This window comes from Mustela nigripes, chromosome 2 (genome assembly GCF_022355385.1).
Source record: "Mustela nigripes isolate SB6536 chromosome 2, MUSNIG.SB6536, whole genome shotgun sequence".
Lineage (NCBI taxonomy): Eukaryota > Metazoa > Chordata > Mammalia > Carnivora > Mustelidae > Mustela > Mustela nigripes.
In genome coordinates this window covers 90,882,656-90,896,983 of record NC_081558.1, presented here as the reverse complement: position 1 = coordinate 90,896,983, position 14,328 = coordinate 90,882,656, and the positions used below count along the sequence as shown (strand labels likewise).

Genomic DNA, 14,328 nt, shown 5'->3' with positions numbered 1-14,328 from the left:
GAATGGCCAAGACACACATCCTACCGCAGAGTATTTGGAAGTTTACGAGGTCAGAAGAATATGAAGCCTTGCTAACTTCTGAAGGGAGCTTTAGGGAGATAGAAGGAGTTTTGAAAGACAGAATGGAGAAGGGGAGTGATTGAGGGTGGCGTGAGGTGGTCACCTGATGCCTATGGTGGGGACATCTTCACGGTCTGGGCTCCGAGACTCCCTACTCTGGAAACTTTAGCCTGGCTGCAGAGAGTGAATTAGTCTGGATGAACAACACCATGACCTTCATCCTTCCTATTTTGCTGCTATTGCAACTGCTTGGCTGTTGGGAGTGAACAAGACATCTAGCCAGATTCAGAGATCTCTGCCTTAGAATTGTTGGTGGGAAACAGATGAGCAGGAGGGTGAGGAGCTTTGGACAAGAAGACGGATGCCCTCAGCTGAGTTCCAGGCATCCGTGGGCTGTCCAAATGAGAGGTCAGGGGCCACTGGGTGCGTGGTTTGGAGGTCAGAGAGGATCTAGGTTGGAGAACACTGGTGTGAGCGACTCACAGCAGCAGATGGCAGCTGAGGTCATAGGGGGAGAGGATCGGAGCCCCAGAGCACTGGCATTGGAAAGGCAGAAGTGGGGTGTGTTGGCTCAGCAGGGAGAGAGCCCCCACCAGATAGTGGGCGAGGCTGCTGAGAACCTGCCAAGAGCAGAACACAGCCCCTGGTGAACTTGTCAAGGGTGATCCCACAGTGGTGGTGAAATCTCCAAGCCAGCTCATTGTGGTTGAGCTGTGAATGGTAAGCGAGAAAAATAGAGAAGATCTCAGGAATCCTGACCATAAAGGAGAACAAAAAACAGGACAGTGGCAAGAGGAAGCCAAGGGGTTGGTCATTCTCAGTCAAGAAGAGGGACAACCCTTCCAAGGAAGTCTCTAGACTATGGGCTGGAAGGAAGTGGAAATAGATGGGGACAGAGAGATGGGAGGATTGAAGGCATTAAAGCGCTGGGCATCTATGTGAAGGGCAAGGCCAGCTATGGTTGGTTTGGCCAGAGTAGAACACGGGTGTCCAGAGGTGGAGCAGCTCCTGGTGGAGACAACCCCCAGGTGTGGGCACAGGTGACTGAAGTGGCTGAGAGGGAGAGTCCTCCAAAAGGAAGGAGGTCAGGCACTGAGGATGTGGGGATGGAAGGGCGGTCACATGGTGTGAGAAGAAGCCAAGGAAAAGCGCTTGCACAGTGAAGAGAGGGACCTGCAGGGGCAGTGGGAGAGGGGGCAGAAATGAGAAAGGCGTTCAGGGGGGCTGGGCTGGGTATGTAAGCCTCATGGTGGGCAGGGTCCAAGAAATAGAAGTGGCCTCAGGGACCCAGGAGGAAGTCTCCTGCTACCCTGACGGCCCTGGGTGTTGGAAAATGAGCAGCTCCACCCAGAAGTGCACAAGTCGGCCCTTGTGGGAAGCCAGTTCCACCACAAGGCAGGAGAAGGGAGCAGAGGGGGCGGAGGCTGAGGAAGTAAGGGATAGTGACCAAGGCTCAAGGCAGGCTGAGAGGAGCTGGAAGGGCAGGGCAGTGGGAGCAGTTAGGTCTGGGAGCAATCACAGAGGGGCACCTTCTCAAATCTAGCTGTGGTTGGTGATGTTCTCTTGTTGCCTTAATGCTTTCCTCTCTTTTTGCCTGGATAGAGCCTACTCCCCCTAATGCAGCTCCTACCTTCTCTGCAAGACTTTCCTGATCCTCCTTGGCCTCTGAGCTCTTACCACATTCATTATTTTCTCATTTCATCTCAATTCAAATAAACTTGAATCTTTATTTATAGTTACCCATCTATAGACTCATAATTAGTGAGTTTTTTCTGACGCCACAGCCATCAAACATTTATCACGATAACTCTCTTTTTTTTAAAGATTTATTTATTTTTCTTAGAGAGCGAGAACTTGCATGGCGTAGTGTGCAGCCATAGAGAGACAATCTCAAGCAGACTCCCTGCTTGAGTCTCCCAGCAGGGCTCCATCTAACGACCCTGAGATCATGACCTGAGCTGAAATCAACAGTCAGATGCCCAACCAACTGAGCCACCCAGGTGTCCCAATAATTTTGTTTATGTGGATGTTACTATGACAAGATATCATGCATCTTATAAAAGCATAAATATAGAAATTGAAAATCATGAGAGAGAAATAGCTATGAATAACTGTGATGTATTCTGTCCACTGCCCTTGGGATGGGCCAAGGCCCCCACCAGGGTGCACACACTCCTCTTGAGATCACAGATCTGTATTAGTAGCCGGAGGCATATGCCAGTATCTTCTATATCCTCCGTGTCTCCTTTGCAAATAAGAATCATGTCACATGCATAGCAGGTGCTTAGTAAGTATCTGTGAAAGGGACAAAGAAACAAGTCATCCAGGAATGTTTTGAAATAGAGGTGGGTTACGGCATGGCCAGCGGCTTGGACTTTGGAATGAGATGGATTGCAGTTCACATTCCAGCTCTGCTCCTCACTAGCCCCATTGCCAAAGGTAGGTTCTTGGGCTCCCTGAATCTCAGTTTTCTTCCCAGGGAAAGGGGCACAAGGACCAGAGCTCCCGTACAGGCTGATGTGAGGATAGAGCGCACAGCCCGTCATCTGGGTTCATGATGAGGAAGCCACCACTGAGCAGCAGCGTTTTCTGGCTGTCTGATGTGAGTGCTCGAAGCAGCTGAGCTCTCCTTTGAGTTTGTACGGATGTGGATTTTGACAAAAGTCAGTGACCGGGAAATTAACACTGGGAGCACCTTGAAGCCACCCACATACCCTCTCATTGTACAGGCAAAGTGAGCAGCAGTGGCCTATCCCTCCCCTAAGACCACAAGGTTAGAGCTGGGCTGGACCAGGAGCATCTCCCCTGACACCCGTCTAGGCAAGGGAATGATGGAGATTTGGTTCCAGTTCTGAATATGGTGCTTGTGGAAAACTGTTATTGGGCCAAATGATTCTTCTTTTGTTTTTATAAAGCTTATTTACTTCATTACAAAGTGATATTTATCATTAAAATAAGAAAGATGTAGAAAAAACAAGATTAAAAAAAATGTCTCACATTCCCACCATGGAAGGATTTTCGTTATTAACATTTTGTTATAATTTCTTTTAGTCTTGCCTGGTGCTGTCCAAACCTTGGTTTCCTGGATTTATCTAATAGGCCGGCGACAGGAAATCCAGCTCTGCAGAACTTAAACCGTAAAGAGAATCTATTGGCTCCCAGGACTGCAAAGTCCGGCTTTAGAGACCTGGTTTGGTTACAGGCTTTGGTGACCTCTGTCCCACATTTCCACTGCTTCTCCCTAGAATGCCCCAGACCCCGACACCGAGGGAGGTGCCGTCCCTGCTGGCAACCTTGGGAGAGAGCACGCTGTCCTGACTGAGGGACTGTCCAGCAGAGGGCCCGGGGGTGAGGCCTGGCCCCCCATGCTCTCACCTAGTGGAAGTCAGCCCACCAGGCCTCACAACCTGAGAGTGGGAATGGGTAGTGCCCCAAAGGAACGTCAGGTGCTTCCACCTGAAGTGGGACCCGTTCTAAAAGGGGCGAATAGCAGATGTCTGCTCCTTGGCCATCATCCTGCTACTGTAACCAGAGGGAGGTTCTTGGGCCCAGAGTTCTTGCAAGGATTAGTCCCTGTTAGACACCCTCCTCAGCTTCCTCTCCCGCTGGCTTCCCAGGGGAGCACTGAACATTCTCTTCCTGAATCCCCAGCAATGTGCTCCCTCCCTGTGACCCATGACCAGGGAGGAGGCCTGACTTCCAGTGACCTCATCAGGTGACTCAGTGCACAGCGAACATGGCTCAGGGTGTGTTAGGGACCCCAGGCCCAGGTGAAGGGCCCCACAGAGCTTTACGGGACCTGAAGTGCTGGGAAAGTACTCGATGCTGCGGAAGAGAGCCAGGCAAGGGGCAGGACACAGGGCAAGGATAGACAGCGGAGGAGGTCATTATCAGAGCCATCAATGCCGGACAGCACCCTCACCCCCAGCAGTGTTCAGTTGGAAAGTAAAGTACATGATAAGCACGGACATCCCCACCAGTCCCTCCCGACTGAGAGGCGGGGAGGCATAGGTTTTTGGTTTTGTTTTGTTTTGTTTTGTTTTTTTCCAGTATTAAGGAGGTAGGCTCTTATGACAGTCGTCCCTGCTCTGTCTCCTGCGGGTGGCATCCTGCTATCTGCGCTTGTGTTTGTACTTGGTCTCTGCCCCGAAGACTCACAATCCACTGATATATGGTCAGTCCAAACAGTACAGGGAGGGTGTGTGCCTGGCAAGGCGGGACGCCCATTCCCTTTCCTCCAGTGACAGAAACAGGCCCTGGGAGACAGGGAGGGCGTGCTAAGGTGCATAAGGGAAGAAATAGGGAGCTGAAGCCTTTCGTGTAAGCAGGCAGGCTGCAGACATGTAAAGGGAAAGGTGAAGAGGGGGTGCCAAGAAGCAAGATATAGAGAAGAGGAAAAGATCCCTTCAGGTAGCAAGGGTGAGTCAGGTGGGAGCAGGAGCCCAGACCTGGATTCAGAACCAGGGAGCGGGCTCACGGGGGACACAGGTGGCGTGGAGGGGTGATTCAAGTACTACCAGCCAGGTGGGACATGAAGAACATGGAAAGGCTCAGCACCCTTCCTTCAGGAGTGCTTCCATAGGTGAACCCTGTGTGGACAAGGTGAGGGAAAGGTGAGGAAGGGAGGGGCCCCTCCAACCCGGAAATACCAAGAAGGCCTTAAGGAGGCCTGTCCATGTGGGTACGTGTGTGTGTGCTAAGGCCATGACAGGGCCCAGGACTTGGGCTCCTGGGGAGGAGGAGTAGAAGCCAGGACTGGGACTGGGACTCCCAGACTCTCCCATGTGAATGTGGACGGGAAGACAGGGAGGGCAGAGGACAGCAGGGCCTACAAGGACTTCTACTCCTGTAGTGGCCTCCTGGACCCAGCATTAGGGGAGGATGGGGCTCCAGACAAGTTACTTAGGGGGCTGGATTAAGTGTCTCCTAGGCTCTACTGAACAGCAGTCTTTGGGGAAATGTCATTATGGAGAGAGCAGAGCCTCCTAAGGAGAAAAGCAGGGAACAGCTGAGCAGGGACCCACGAGGGAAGCTCTGCTGAGTTAGGAGAAAACAACAGTAATAACGGTGAGCGTTAGTGAGGGCGTGGGAGTCCAGTTCACTCTTCATGCAGCATTAAGTGGCCAGTGCCACCCGGAGAGGTTAAGTGACTTGCCATAGGTCACACAGCTAATAAGTTGACAGAACATGGAGAGAACAAGAGGAAAACCCACCTTTGGTTCATGAAGTCCAATACCTTGATTCACAGGTGAGGGATCCAGCACTCCCTAGGAAGGTGCCCATGCAAGGCCTCTGACCTACAGTCCTGGGGCCTGAGTTCCTTCTCCAGAACTTGGGGTAGGGAACAGGATTTTGGATCGAGGTAGCCACACTCCATGGCATCCTTGGATCAGCCCTGAGTCAGCACTCTGAGCTCCAGGGCTTGGTCTGGGCTGTTGGGGATAAGGAAGACCTGGCGGTCCCCAGTGCTGAGGTGGCCTCTCCAGCCAGAAGAGCCACGCCATTCCCTCTGGGGTTCTGGTCTTCCTCTACCAAGGCTAAGAGGGATATTACTAGGGAGGAAGAAGGGACCTAGGGGTGGGAACGCAGCATGGGGACCGATTTTGAATATCACAGAGAAAAATATCTAAATGTGTTTAAATTACACTGCTTACAATCAGCCCTAAGGCAAACTTTTTTTTTTTTTTTTTTGCAAAAAATTATTGAAGTCATTATTTGTAAAAAAAACAAAACTTAGAGAAACCCCGAACATTCAGTGCTAGTGCAGGGTTTAAATAACTCCTCATTGCATTCAGGGAGATGGCGATGAGCCCTTCTCAACAAGGAACAATGCTTGCAATCAAAGAGTAGGAGCCAAATGGTATACTGTGAGTTTGATAAGTGAAAACACAATAACTGGGAAGAATTAGGGAAAAAACCAGAAATTCATCAAAGCTTCAATACTGGTATGGAATGATGGGTGGATGAAACAAATATTTTCCCTCTCTCAGCAGAGTTAAGGCACAGTTAAATTGTTTTTGAAAGAGTATAATAAAAAGATCAACAGTGTTTAAAAACGTGCAGCACAGCAGACACAAGGCCCTGGTTTTCTGTGTACTCGGGAACATTCAGAAAACAGGAATCCGCTGGGTCCTGGGCTGCACAGGGCCAAGGATGATGTAGGTGCCCACGGGCTGAGTTTTGTGTGAGCCCAGCAGGAGCTGGAGGCAGAGGCAAAGGCTGAGCTCCCCACCCACCCCCCAACCCCGTGGCTGGTTATCACCAGCCCACAAGGGATAACAGCGGGTGATAAGCATCCCTCTCCATGACCTGAAGTGCAGTGGGCAGGGTGCAGAGGCCCCGGTGAGGCTGGGGCTTCTGATCTACAGGGAACGGACATGGGAGGGATGCAGGGTGAGGCCTATTTAGGTTTCTCCTTTTCCTGTCCCCACTGTGCTTCCTGCCGAAGCAGAGAGTAACTTCCACGGAGTGAGACTCAGAGAGAAGAGCACAGCCGGGCCTTGAAAAGTCTTCTCTGGAAGCACATGGAAATCCCATTACAGCCTGTCCCAGCCTGTGCCGAGCACTGCCGTACCCCAGGTGATATGCAGAGAAGCTGAGGTCCCAGGAGGCAGGACCCCCTGGTGCTGTAGCACCCTTCCCTCTTATTGCAGCATTTTCTCCGGGAAAGGGAGGGCAGAGTCGGCCTCAGGTTCTGTGAGGGAGGTGTGGGGCTGTCGGAGTGCAGGATGGGCCCTATGTCACTATGGAAGAGAGAAGGGCATGCAGCACGTGCTTCAGGAGTGGGATGAGCATGGCAGAGAGGAGCAGAGCAGAATGGGGTCTTGGAGCTGGATCCAGAAGGGCCACAGAGACCCCAGGCTGTGCTCGGACCTTATTTAAGGTGAGCACTCCAGGCCAGAGGTGCTGGCAACCAAGGTTCAGAGGGGGCAAGGATGGGCAAGCACCAACATGGGCTTCAGACCCCTGATGGGAGGGAGGTTCTGACTTGGCCCACCTGTACGCTCTGACTCAGTCTCTGTGAGCAAGAACCTCCAGCCACTGGGACTTTGCACTGGCCTGTCAGTGTCTAGATCTTGGCTCTGCCACTTACTAGCTACAGGTCCTCAAGCAAGTTATTTTACCTCTTTGTGCCTCAGATTCTCCAAACACAAAGTGACACTAATAAAAGTAACCCCCCTCATTGGGTTGTTTTGAGGATCAAATGAATCAACATTGTGTTGGTGCCCAGTATGGACTTTCAACACTGTGTGTGTTAAATAAAAATATAAACTAGTGGCCAAGGTGGCCCACGGGGGAGCAGACTGCCCCACGAGGGGCAGTGACAAAGTGGCAGAGCACTTGGCTGCAGGTGTGCCCTCCACCTGTCACAGGTGACGTGCAGGCACCGAGGGACCTCCCCCTCCAGGAGCTAGGCGCCCAGAGTTAATTCATGATCACGCCTGAGGATTCAGACTGCCCGGACACCCTCATCAGCAGCTGTGGGAGGAGAGGGTGTGGCCCGTGGACTGGTAAACACACCTTGGGAACTATGCCAGCCACTAGGGAGAACAAGGTGGACAGCAAGAAGCCTGGGGGTGCGGGTTGGGCAGAAGAGATGGCCCCAGGCAGAAGGCATTTGCCGGAGATGGCTTGGAAGCCTCAGGACAATGAGGCTTTCCCCAGTCACTGGGGCATTTTGGAATTCAGTGAAGCTCAATTCCATTTAATAAACATTTTTTTTTTTTAAAGATTTTATTTATTTATTTGTCAGAGAGAAAGCGAGCGAGATCGAGCACAGGCAGACAGAGTGGAAGGCAGAGTCAGAGGGAGAAGCAGGCTCCCTGCGGAGCAAGGAGCCCGATGTGGGACTCGATCCCAGGACGCTGGGATCATGACCTGAGCCGAAGGCAGCTGCTTAACCAACTGAGCCACCCAGGCGTCCCCCATTTAATAAACATTTTTTAAGAAACAGGGTGTGCCAGGCCTGATGAGAGATGGATGGATAAGTAGCACCGAAGCTACAGTCGAATTAGAAAAAGAGACATTGGGCACACTTATTGCCACCAGCACTGCCAAACACCAGGCAACAGCACCAGCAGAAACCTCACTAACACTTTAAGACATCCCCGGGAGATTAAGATCTCCCTCTTAAAGAGAAGGTACTGGGCAGCTGGGAGGTTAAGCAGGCCATTGAGGGTGGTCAGCATCGACCCCTGACTGTAAGGTCTGTGCCCTTAGCCACCACATGTGTTGTCTCTATTGTCACCTCTTATAATAAAGGTAGAGACAGGTTGTATGTGCTAGGGAAGCACCCTGAGCCTTAGTTTATTCACCTGCAAAATGGGTTAGTGACATCTAGTTTCCTGAGAGACAAGGGATAGTGTATGTAACAGGTCTGCACCACTGCAAGGCAGGTTTCTACTCCTGCCGCAGAGGCCCATAGCAGGTAGCAACAAGAGCTACTCTTGGAGGGTAGAAGCCAAGCACTATGCAGCAGCAGTGCAGGCAGGGGGAACCGAATGAGCAAAAGCCCAGAGGTGGGAACATGCAACTGGTCCAGCATGAGAACTGAGAAAGCAGGAGATTCAGACAGAGCAGAAAGCCCAAAGCTCTTCCCTGTCTTTCTTCCCTCTGCAATCCCGGAAAAGCTGCTGCTAGCTCCTTTCTAGTTCCTCTGCAACACATATAACTGACCTCTGTGCACACTACCCACCAGAAACACTCTTGTCATGGTCTTCAGTGCCAGCCTGTTGTCAGCCCATTGGTCATTCTTGGGTCTTATCTTCCCTCCTCCACAACCTGGACAGTTGTGTCCACAATCCTACCTTCTCTCTGAAACACCACTTCTCAGCTGGCTTACTTCCCTGCAGGCTCTGTCTCCATTTCTGGCTCCATCTCTTGTGCCACCCCTGAATTTTGTCATGGTCAGTTGTGGACCTACTTCTCAACAACATGTTCTCATCTGTTCCCGAGGTTTACCCACTGCCTCCATGTGGGATGTCCAAGACCCGATCTCTAGCCCAGCACCCATCCTGAGCACTGGACCCATATACCTCCCTGCTGGGCATCTAGACCTGCATGTACTCCAGGCAGTTTGAACTCAAAATGAGCCCAGAATGGCTCCCTGCACCCCCAATATCTGTTGGTCTCCTGGGTTCTTTCTATCAGGGGTTCACATCACTAATGCAAGTCAGATCCTGGGAGTCATCCCTCACATTTCCTCCCTAACGCAGGGGTGCCATCTCCTGTCAATGTCTCTTGCTTCTTTCTCTCCCCCACATGGTCCCCTTGCTGCAGAACACACCTTCATTGCAGTTCCTGGGGTTCTACAGACCGTCCGATTGCACTTCTATCCAGCTACCAGAAAAGTCTCTGGAAATGCAAATCTGCCCAGGGCACCCCTGTCCAGAAGTCTTCAGTGGCTCCCATTGTGTTGGGGATAAGGCCCACACTTCATGGCATGCCACTCAGTGTTCCAGCCTCTCTACCACACAGTCCCACTGTCCCTGGGTCTCCAACCAGACTGAACCATGGAGCAGATAGATTTATCTTCCTTCACCCCCATCATCCCAATCCACGTAGTCCCTAGGCCTCAACTTGAGGCTCCCTTCCTCCAGGAAGCCTTCCTGCTGCCCCAGAATGAGTTAGGGCCCCTCTTCTATGCTCCCATAGCAGCTGTGCATGACAGAGAGCTATGCTCTTTCTACAACACACTAATGCTTTCTCTTCTTGCTCCCTACCTGACACCATGGAGTCTCTGAAGTCAGAGACTGTCCTTGTGCTTTATTTTTCTAGGGTGCTAAGAAATATTTGCTGAAATCAAAGGCTTTGAGGAGGATCTTGGAAACAGACCCTGGGGGTGCTTTTAGGAAATGGGTTACTCTTTGTGCAGGCACTGAAAGCTGAATACACACTACCCTTTCTCCGCTTTTCCCTAACAGAACTCCAATTTTGTTCAGGAGATTGCAATAACGTAAACTACATTTCCTAGTCTCCTTTACAGAGGGTAGCCATATGGCCTAGTCTTGGCCAACAAGATTTAAGGAAAAGTAGCTTAGCATGCAGGGAGAGATTTGTTTCCGAGATGTGAGCACAACCCCTTCTTGCTTCCTGTCTTCCACTTCCTTCTTGGAATTAAGAGAAGAGGCTGGAGGCGGAGCAACTATCTTGTGACAATGACCTAGCCACTCTACGGAATCCTTCCCGGCCTAGTTCGTGACCCCTGGACTACCTATTAGCAGGCTTCTTCCTATGAGACAAATAAATCTCGTTGAAGCCACTTTGGTTAGGTCTCCATTACATTTAGCTAACTCCACCTTGTAAGAGCAGATAAAAGCAGATAACCATTGGTAAGCATTTCTGAATAAGCCTTTCCTTTAGAGATGATGCTGGTCCTAACACAGCAGGCAGATAACAAGGTTAACGGAGTAGGATAAAATGAGGGTTGGAGAAGCAGGCTCTTCCCAGGTTTCTTTTTTTTTTTTTTTTTTTTTTTTTTTTTTTTTTTTTTAAAGATTTTATTTATTTATTTGACAGAGAGAAATCACAAGTAGATGGAGAGGCAGGCAGAGAGAGAGAGAGAGAGGGAAGCAGGCTCTCTGCTGAGCAGAGAGCCCGATGCGGGACTCGATCCCAGGACTCTGAGATCATGACCTGAGCCGAAGGCAGCGGCTTAACCCACTGAGCCACCCAGGCGCCCTCTTCCCAGGTTTCTATCAGAGGACCATGACAAGGCTACACTCAGGGTTTATTTATTTTTTTTTCTTTTATAATTTTATTTGATCTATAAGTAAAGTAAGTGATATAAGAGGCCATTCACCATGTATTTTGAGGACCAGGGTCTTAAGCAAAGCATTTCTTTCTTTCTTTCTTTTTTTTTTTTTTAAGATTTTATTTTATTTATTTGACAGACAGAGATCACAAGTAGGCAGAGAGGCAGGCAGAGAGAAAGAGAGGGAGAAGCAGACTCTCCGCTGAGCAGAGAGTCCGACGCAGGGCTCGATCCCAGGACCCTGGGATCATGACCTGAGCCGAAGGCAGAGGCTTTAACCCACTGAGCCACCCAGGCGCCCCTACACTCAGGGTTTAAGAAATAAGCTCCAGCCTTCGCAGCCCCAGTGTGCCTGTGACCAGGGCCTTCTCCACTCTGAATGAAGTGAAATGCCTCTTCAAGCTCTTCTCATTATGAAATGAGGCTGCTGGAATAGATAACTTTTCAAAGGGAATAGTGCTCCAAGTCTGGGCTTGGGAGTCAGGCAGAGCTGGGTTGGGGTTCTAGCTCCATCACTTACAAGCTGTGTGTCTTCCAGTCTTTTTTTTTTTTTTTTTTTTTAGTTGACCTCTCTGGTATCATCATCTATAAAATCCAAATTGTAACAGTACCTGTAACTGTTGGATTAATGCTCGCATTCTGTGGAATCACGCCTTAGGTACCCAACAGAATGTCTGGCACAGTACACCATGGGTTCTGCAGCGTGCATGGGATGCTCCCCATGCCAGCCGTCCTTGTGCTCCAAGTTCTCTAAAAGGGTTGACTGGTGACTTGGAGTTTCCTGCCTGTTCTGGGTCTGAGGATGCTATAGGACTCTGGAAATCCTCTCTAGATGCCCTTTACTCAGTGGGTGAGTGAAGTGGCCAGAGGCTGCCCACTGTCCAACGGCTTTTCTTCCAGCACTACATGCTGTTGTGTCCAGGGTTCTTGGACCGCAGGTGGAGAGGGGAAGCCCACAGACAGAGGACAGCCCAGATCAGGCCCAGAAAGGCATTGTCCTGTGGGTCTTTGTCTTATACAAAGTTTCCTGAGTATTGAAGCTGGGCTTGTGCTTTTCCTGGCAGTAGAGTGGGCTTGCAGAGGACTACAGGAATTAGGGAGCTGGAAAATACCTCCAGAATTGGATTCCTTACTACAGCTGCTTTTGGCATAACTTTCTTCTCCTTCTCTTAAAAAGCCTCACCTTCTTTCTCTTTTCTGCAGTAGAAATCCTAGTGGAAAAAATCTTGGGGGGAAAAAAATAAAGCTGCTGTTCTATTCCAACCCCAGGGAAGAAGGTCAGTAGGGTGCGTCTCTTATGTCCACGGGGGACCCTCTCTCCTGGCCTCAATATATCAGGCCAGACCCAGCCATGCTGACACTTGACAGCGCCTGCAATTTACCTTGGCTCAGGTCCAAAGAGTTCGGGCCCTGCCCGGGGCGGCCCCCTCTCCAGCGCAAAGAGCAGTTTAAATATAAATCAGTCCCCGACACAAACAGCTTCAACGAGTCCTGGAGCCATCACCGGAACAGTGAGCCCAGGTTTTCAGCGAGTGCAAACACGCAGAGACCCGCTCCGTAAATCTCCCTGAGCGCGTCGGGAGGGGCGCCGCGGCACCCCTCTCCTTGAAAATTCGGCTCCCCGTCAAGCCCCCTAGCTCCCGTTGGCCCCTCCGGCGCCTCTCGGTTCTCCTCCTGCCTCTCCTGGCCCCGAAGCCCTGCCAACCTCTCTTCGGGTCCGCTCGCCAGCCGGCCGGTCCCCGCTGAGCCCCTCGCCCGCCCCTCCAGTCCTCCGGGCTCCCCCACCCTCCTGCAGGCTCCTGCCCCCGCCCCCGGCCCCCTCTTCGGGGCCCAACGCCCCCCGGCGCCCAGCAGGCGGGACCTTCTCAGGGGCGGTCAAGCCTCGCAGGTCCCAGCCGGGCTCCGGGAGCACAGACGACCCCGGGCGTGGAGCGAGGTCACGCGCCGTGAGCCGCGGCGTCACACCTGTCTGAGGGGGCGGCCGCGGCGGGGGCGGGGCGGGGGCTCGCAGCGCCTTCGACGGCCGCGGAGGAGAGGGAGGAGGGAGAGCTCGTTTCATCATCGGCGACCGCGGCGGCCACTTATAAAACTTCTGGACGCGCACTCGCTCGCGCAGTCTCCGCGCTGCAAGCCTCCTCCGGCTGCCGCGGCCACTCTCACCAGCCACCCGCGCGGCAGCCCCAACCCGAAGCGCCCGGATCCTGCCCGCCCCGCCGCCCGCCCGGGCCCTGCAGCCGCCGTCCCGCCCCGCCGGGGCCGCCACCATGGGGTTCTGGCCGGAGCCCGGCGCGCGCCAGGGCAGCGACGCCTCTTCGGGCCGAACCGGCCGCTGTTCCCGCTCGGTCTTCAGCAACATTAAGGTGAGCGCAGAACTCGCGGCCGTCGGCGCCCGAGCCGCGGCGGGCTCACCTCCGGCGGGCGCCGGCGTCCGTGCTGCGGAGCCCGAGGGGGACGCCGAGGCGCCGGGGCTTCCCCTCAGCACTCCGTGACGCGGCCAGGGACGCATCCCCCGGGCCTGCGGCGGCTGAGGGGGCCCGCGGCGGGTGAGGGGCGCCCGCACGAAGAGCTTGCGCTGGGCGGGTGTGTGCGTGTGTGCTTGTCTCGGTGTGTGTGCGCGCGCTCCCACACCCTCATCGGGGCAAGAAGCGGGACAATAACCGTACCTGCCTGTTGGTTGGACTCTTCTCAGTTGGCAACTGTCCTGCTCTTCGACTGAAACAGAACTCGCGGGGTACTTTTTCGGTCTCCGGCGGGCAATGAACTTCGGATAGGGGTGGCTTGGAGGTGCCGGGAAAATGACAGGCTGTGTGGTTCCTGGGAGCTGGAGCTCAGAGCCTAACTCATCTTGGGGTGGGTGGCGGAAGGGCTGTTCTTCCCTAAAAGCAGCTGTCCCCGGCTCGGCTACCTCTCTGCGCCGCTGCCTGCAAAGTTCAGAATTCCCCCCCGGGGGCTTGGCAATGCTTACTGGTCTGGAAATGGCCCCAGGGAGGCAGCAGGCCCTCGCAGTACAGTTCAGTAACAGGGAGCAGGTGCTTCTCTCTTGGCAAGATATTGGGAATGGGTGAAGATGGGGTGTAGGTGGCCGACTGGCGAGGACTCTTTCTCCCGCAGGGGGTTGGGGAATGCTTGCACTTCCTCCCGCGCTCCAGGGGGACCTGGAATAATTGAATCCACACTCAGGCTCTTTGGCTGATTGTGCCTGGGCAGAAACAACCGCGAAATGCACCTCCTGGGAGGGTAGAGGGGCTGTGGTGAGGACTGCAGAGCCCACATGAAGACTTCCTCCACCCCCTACCCCCGCCCCGCGGGTGGTGGGGGAGAGGAATGGTCCTGAGAGGTTCTTTCCAGCAATCATACAGTCAGATGGGGCTAGGTAGCCTCCAGTGGTGCAATTAAAGGCGGAATGGGAAGAGGTGTCCCTGTGGACTGATTATTTGAGTGTTCAACAGAAAGGGATCTGGAGGTTACAGTGAATCCCAACTATATACTTACTCATATTGTTAGCAGTGGAACTG

At 52.9% G+C, this 14,328-nt stretch overlaps 1 protein-coding gene across 1 annotated transcript in view; it reads left to right on the top strand.

Annotated features, from left to right (window-relative positions):
• The first annotated feature begins 12,815 nt into the window (after positions 1-12,815).
• SLCO2A1 (solute carrier organic anion transporter family member 2A1) overlaps positions 12,816-14,328 on the top strand; it is a 77,285-nt gene continuing 75,772 nt past the window's right edge. The window contains exon 1 of the mRNA XM_059390947.1: positions 12,816-13,173. Within this exon, the coding sequence (XP_059246930.1) occupies positions 13,078-13,173 (96 nt within the window). The 5' untranslated portion in view covers positions 12,816-13,077. The remainder of the gene's footprint in view (positions 13,174-14,328) is intronic.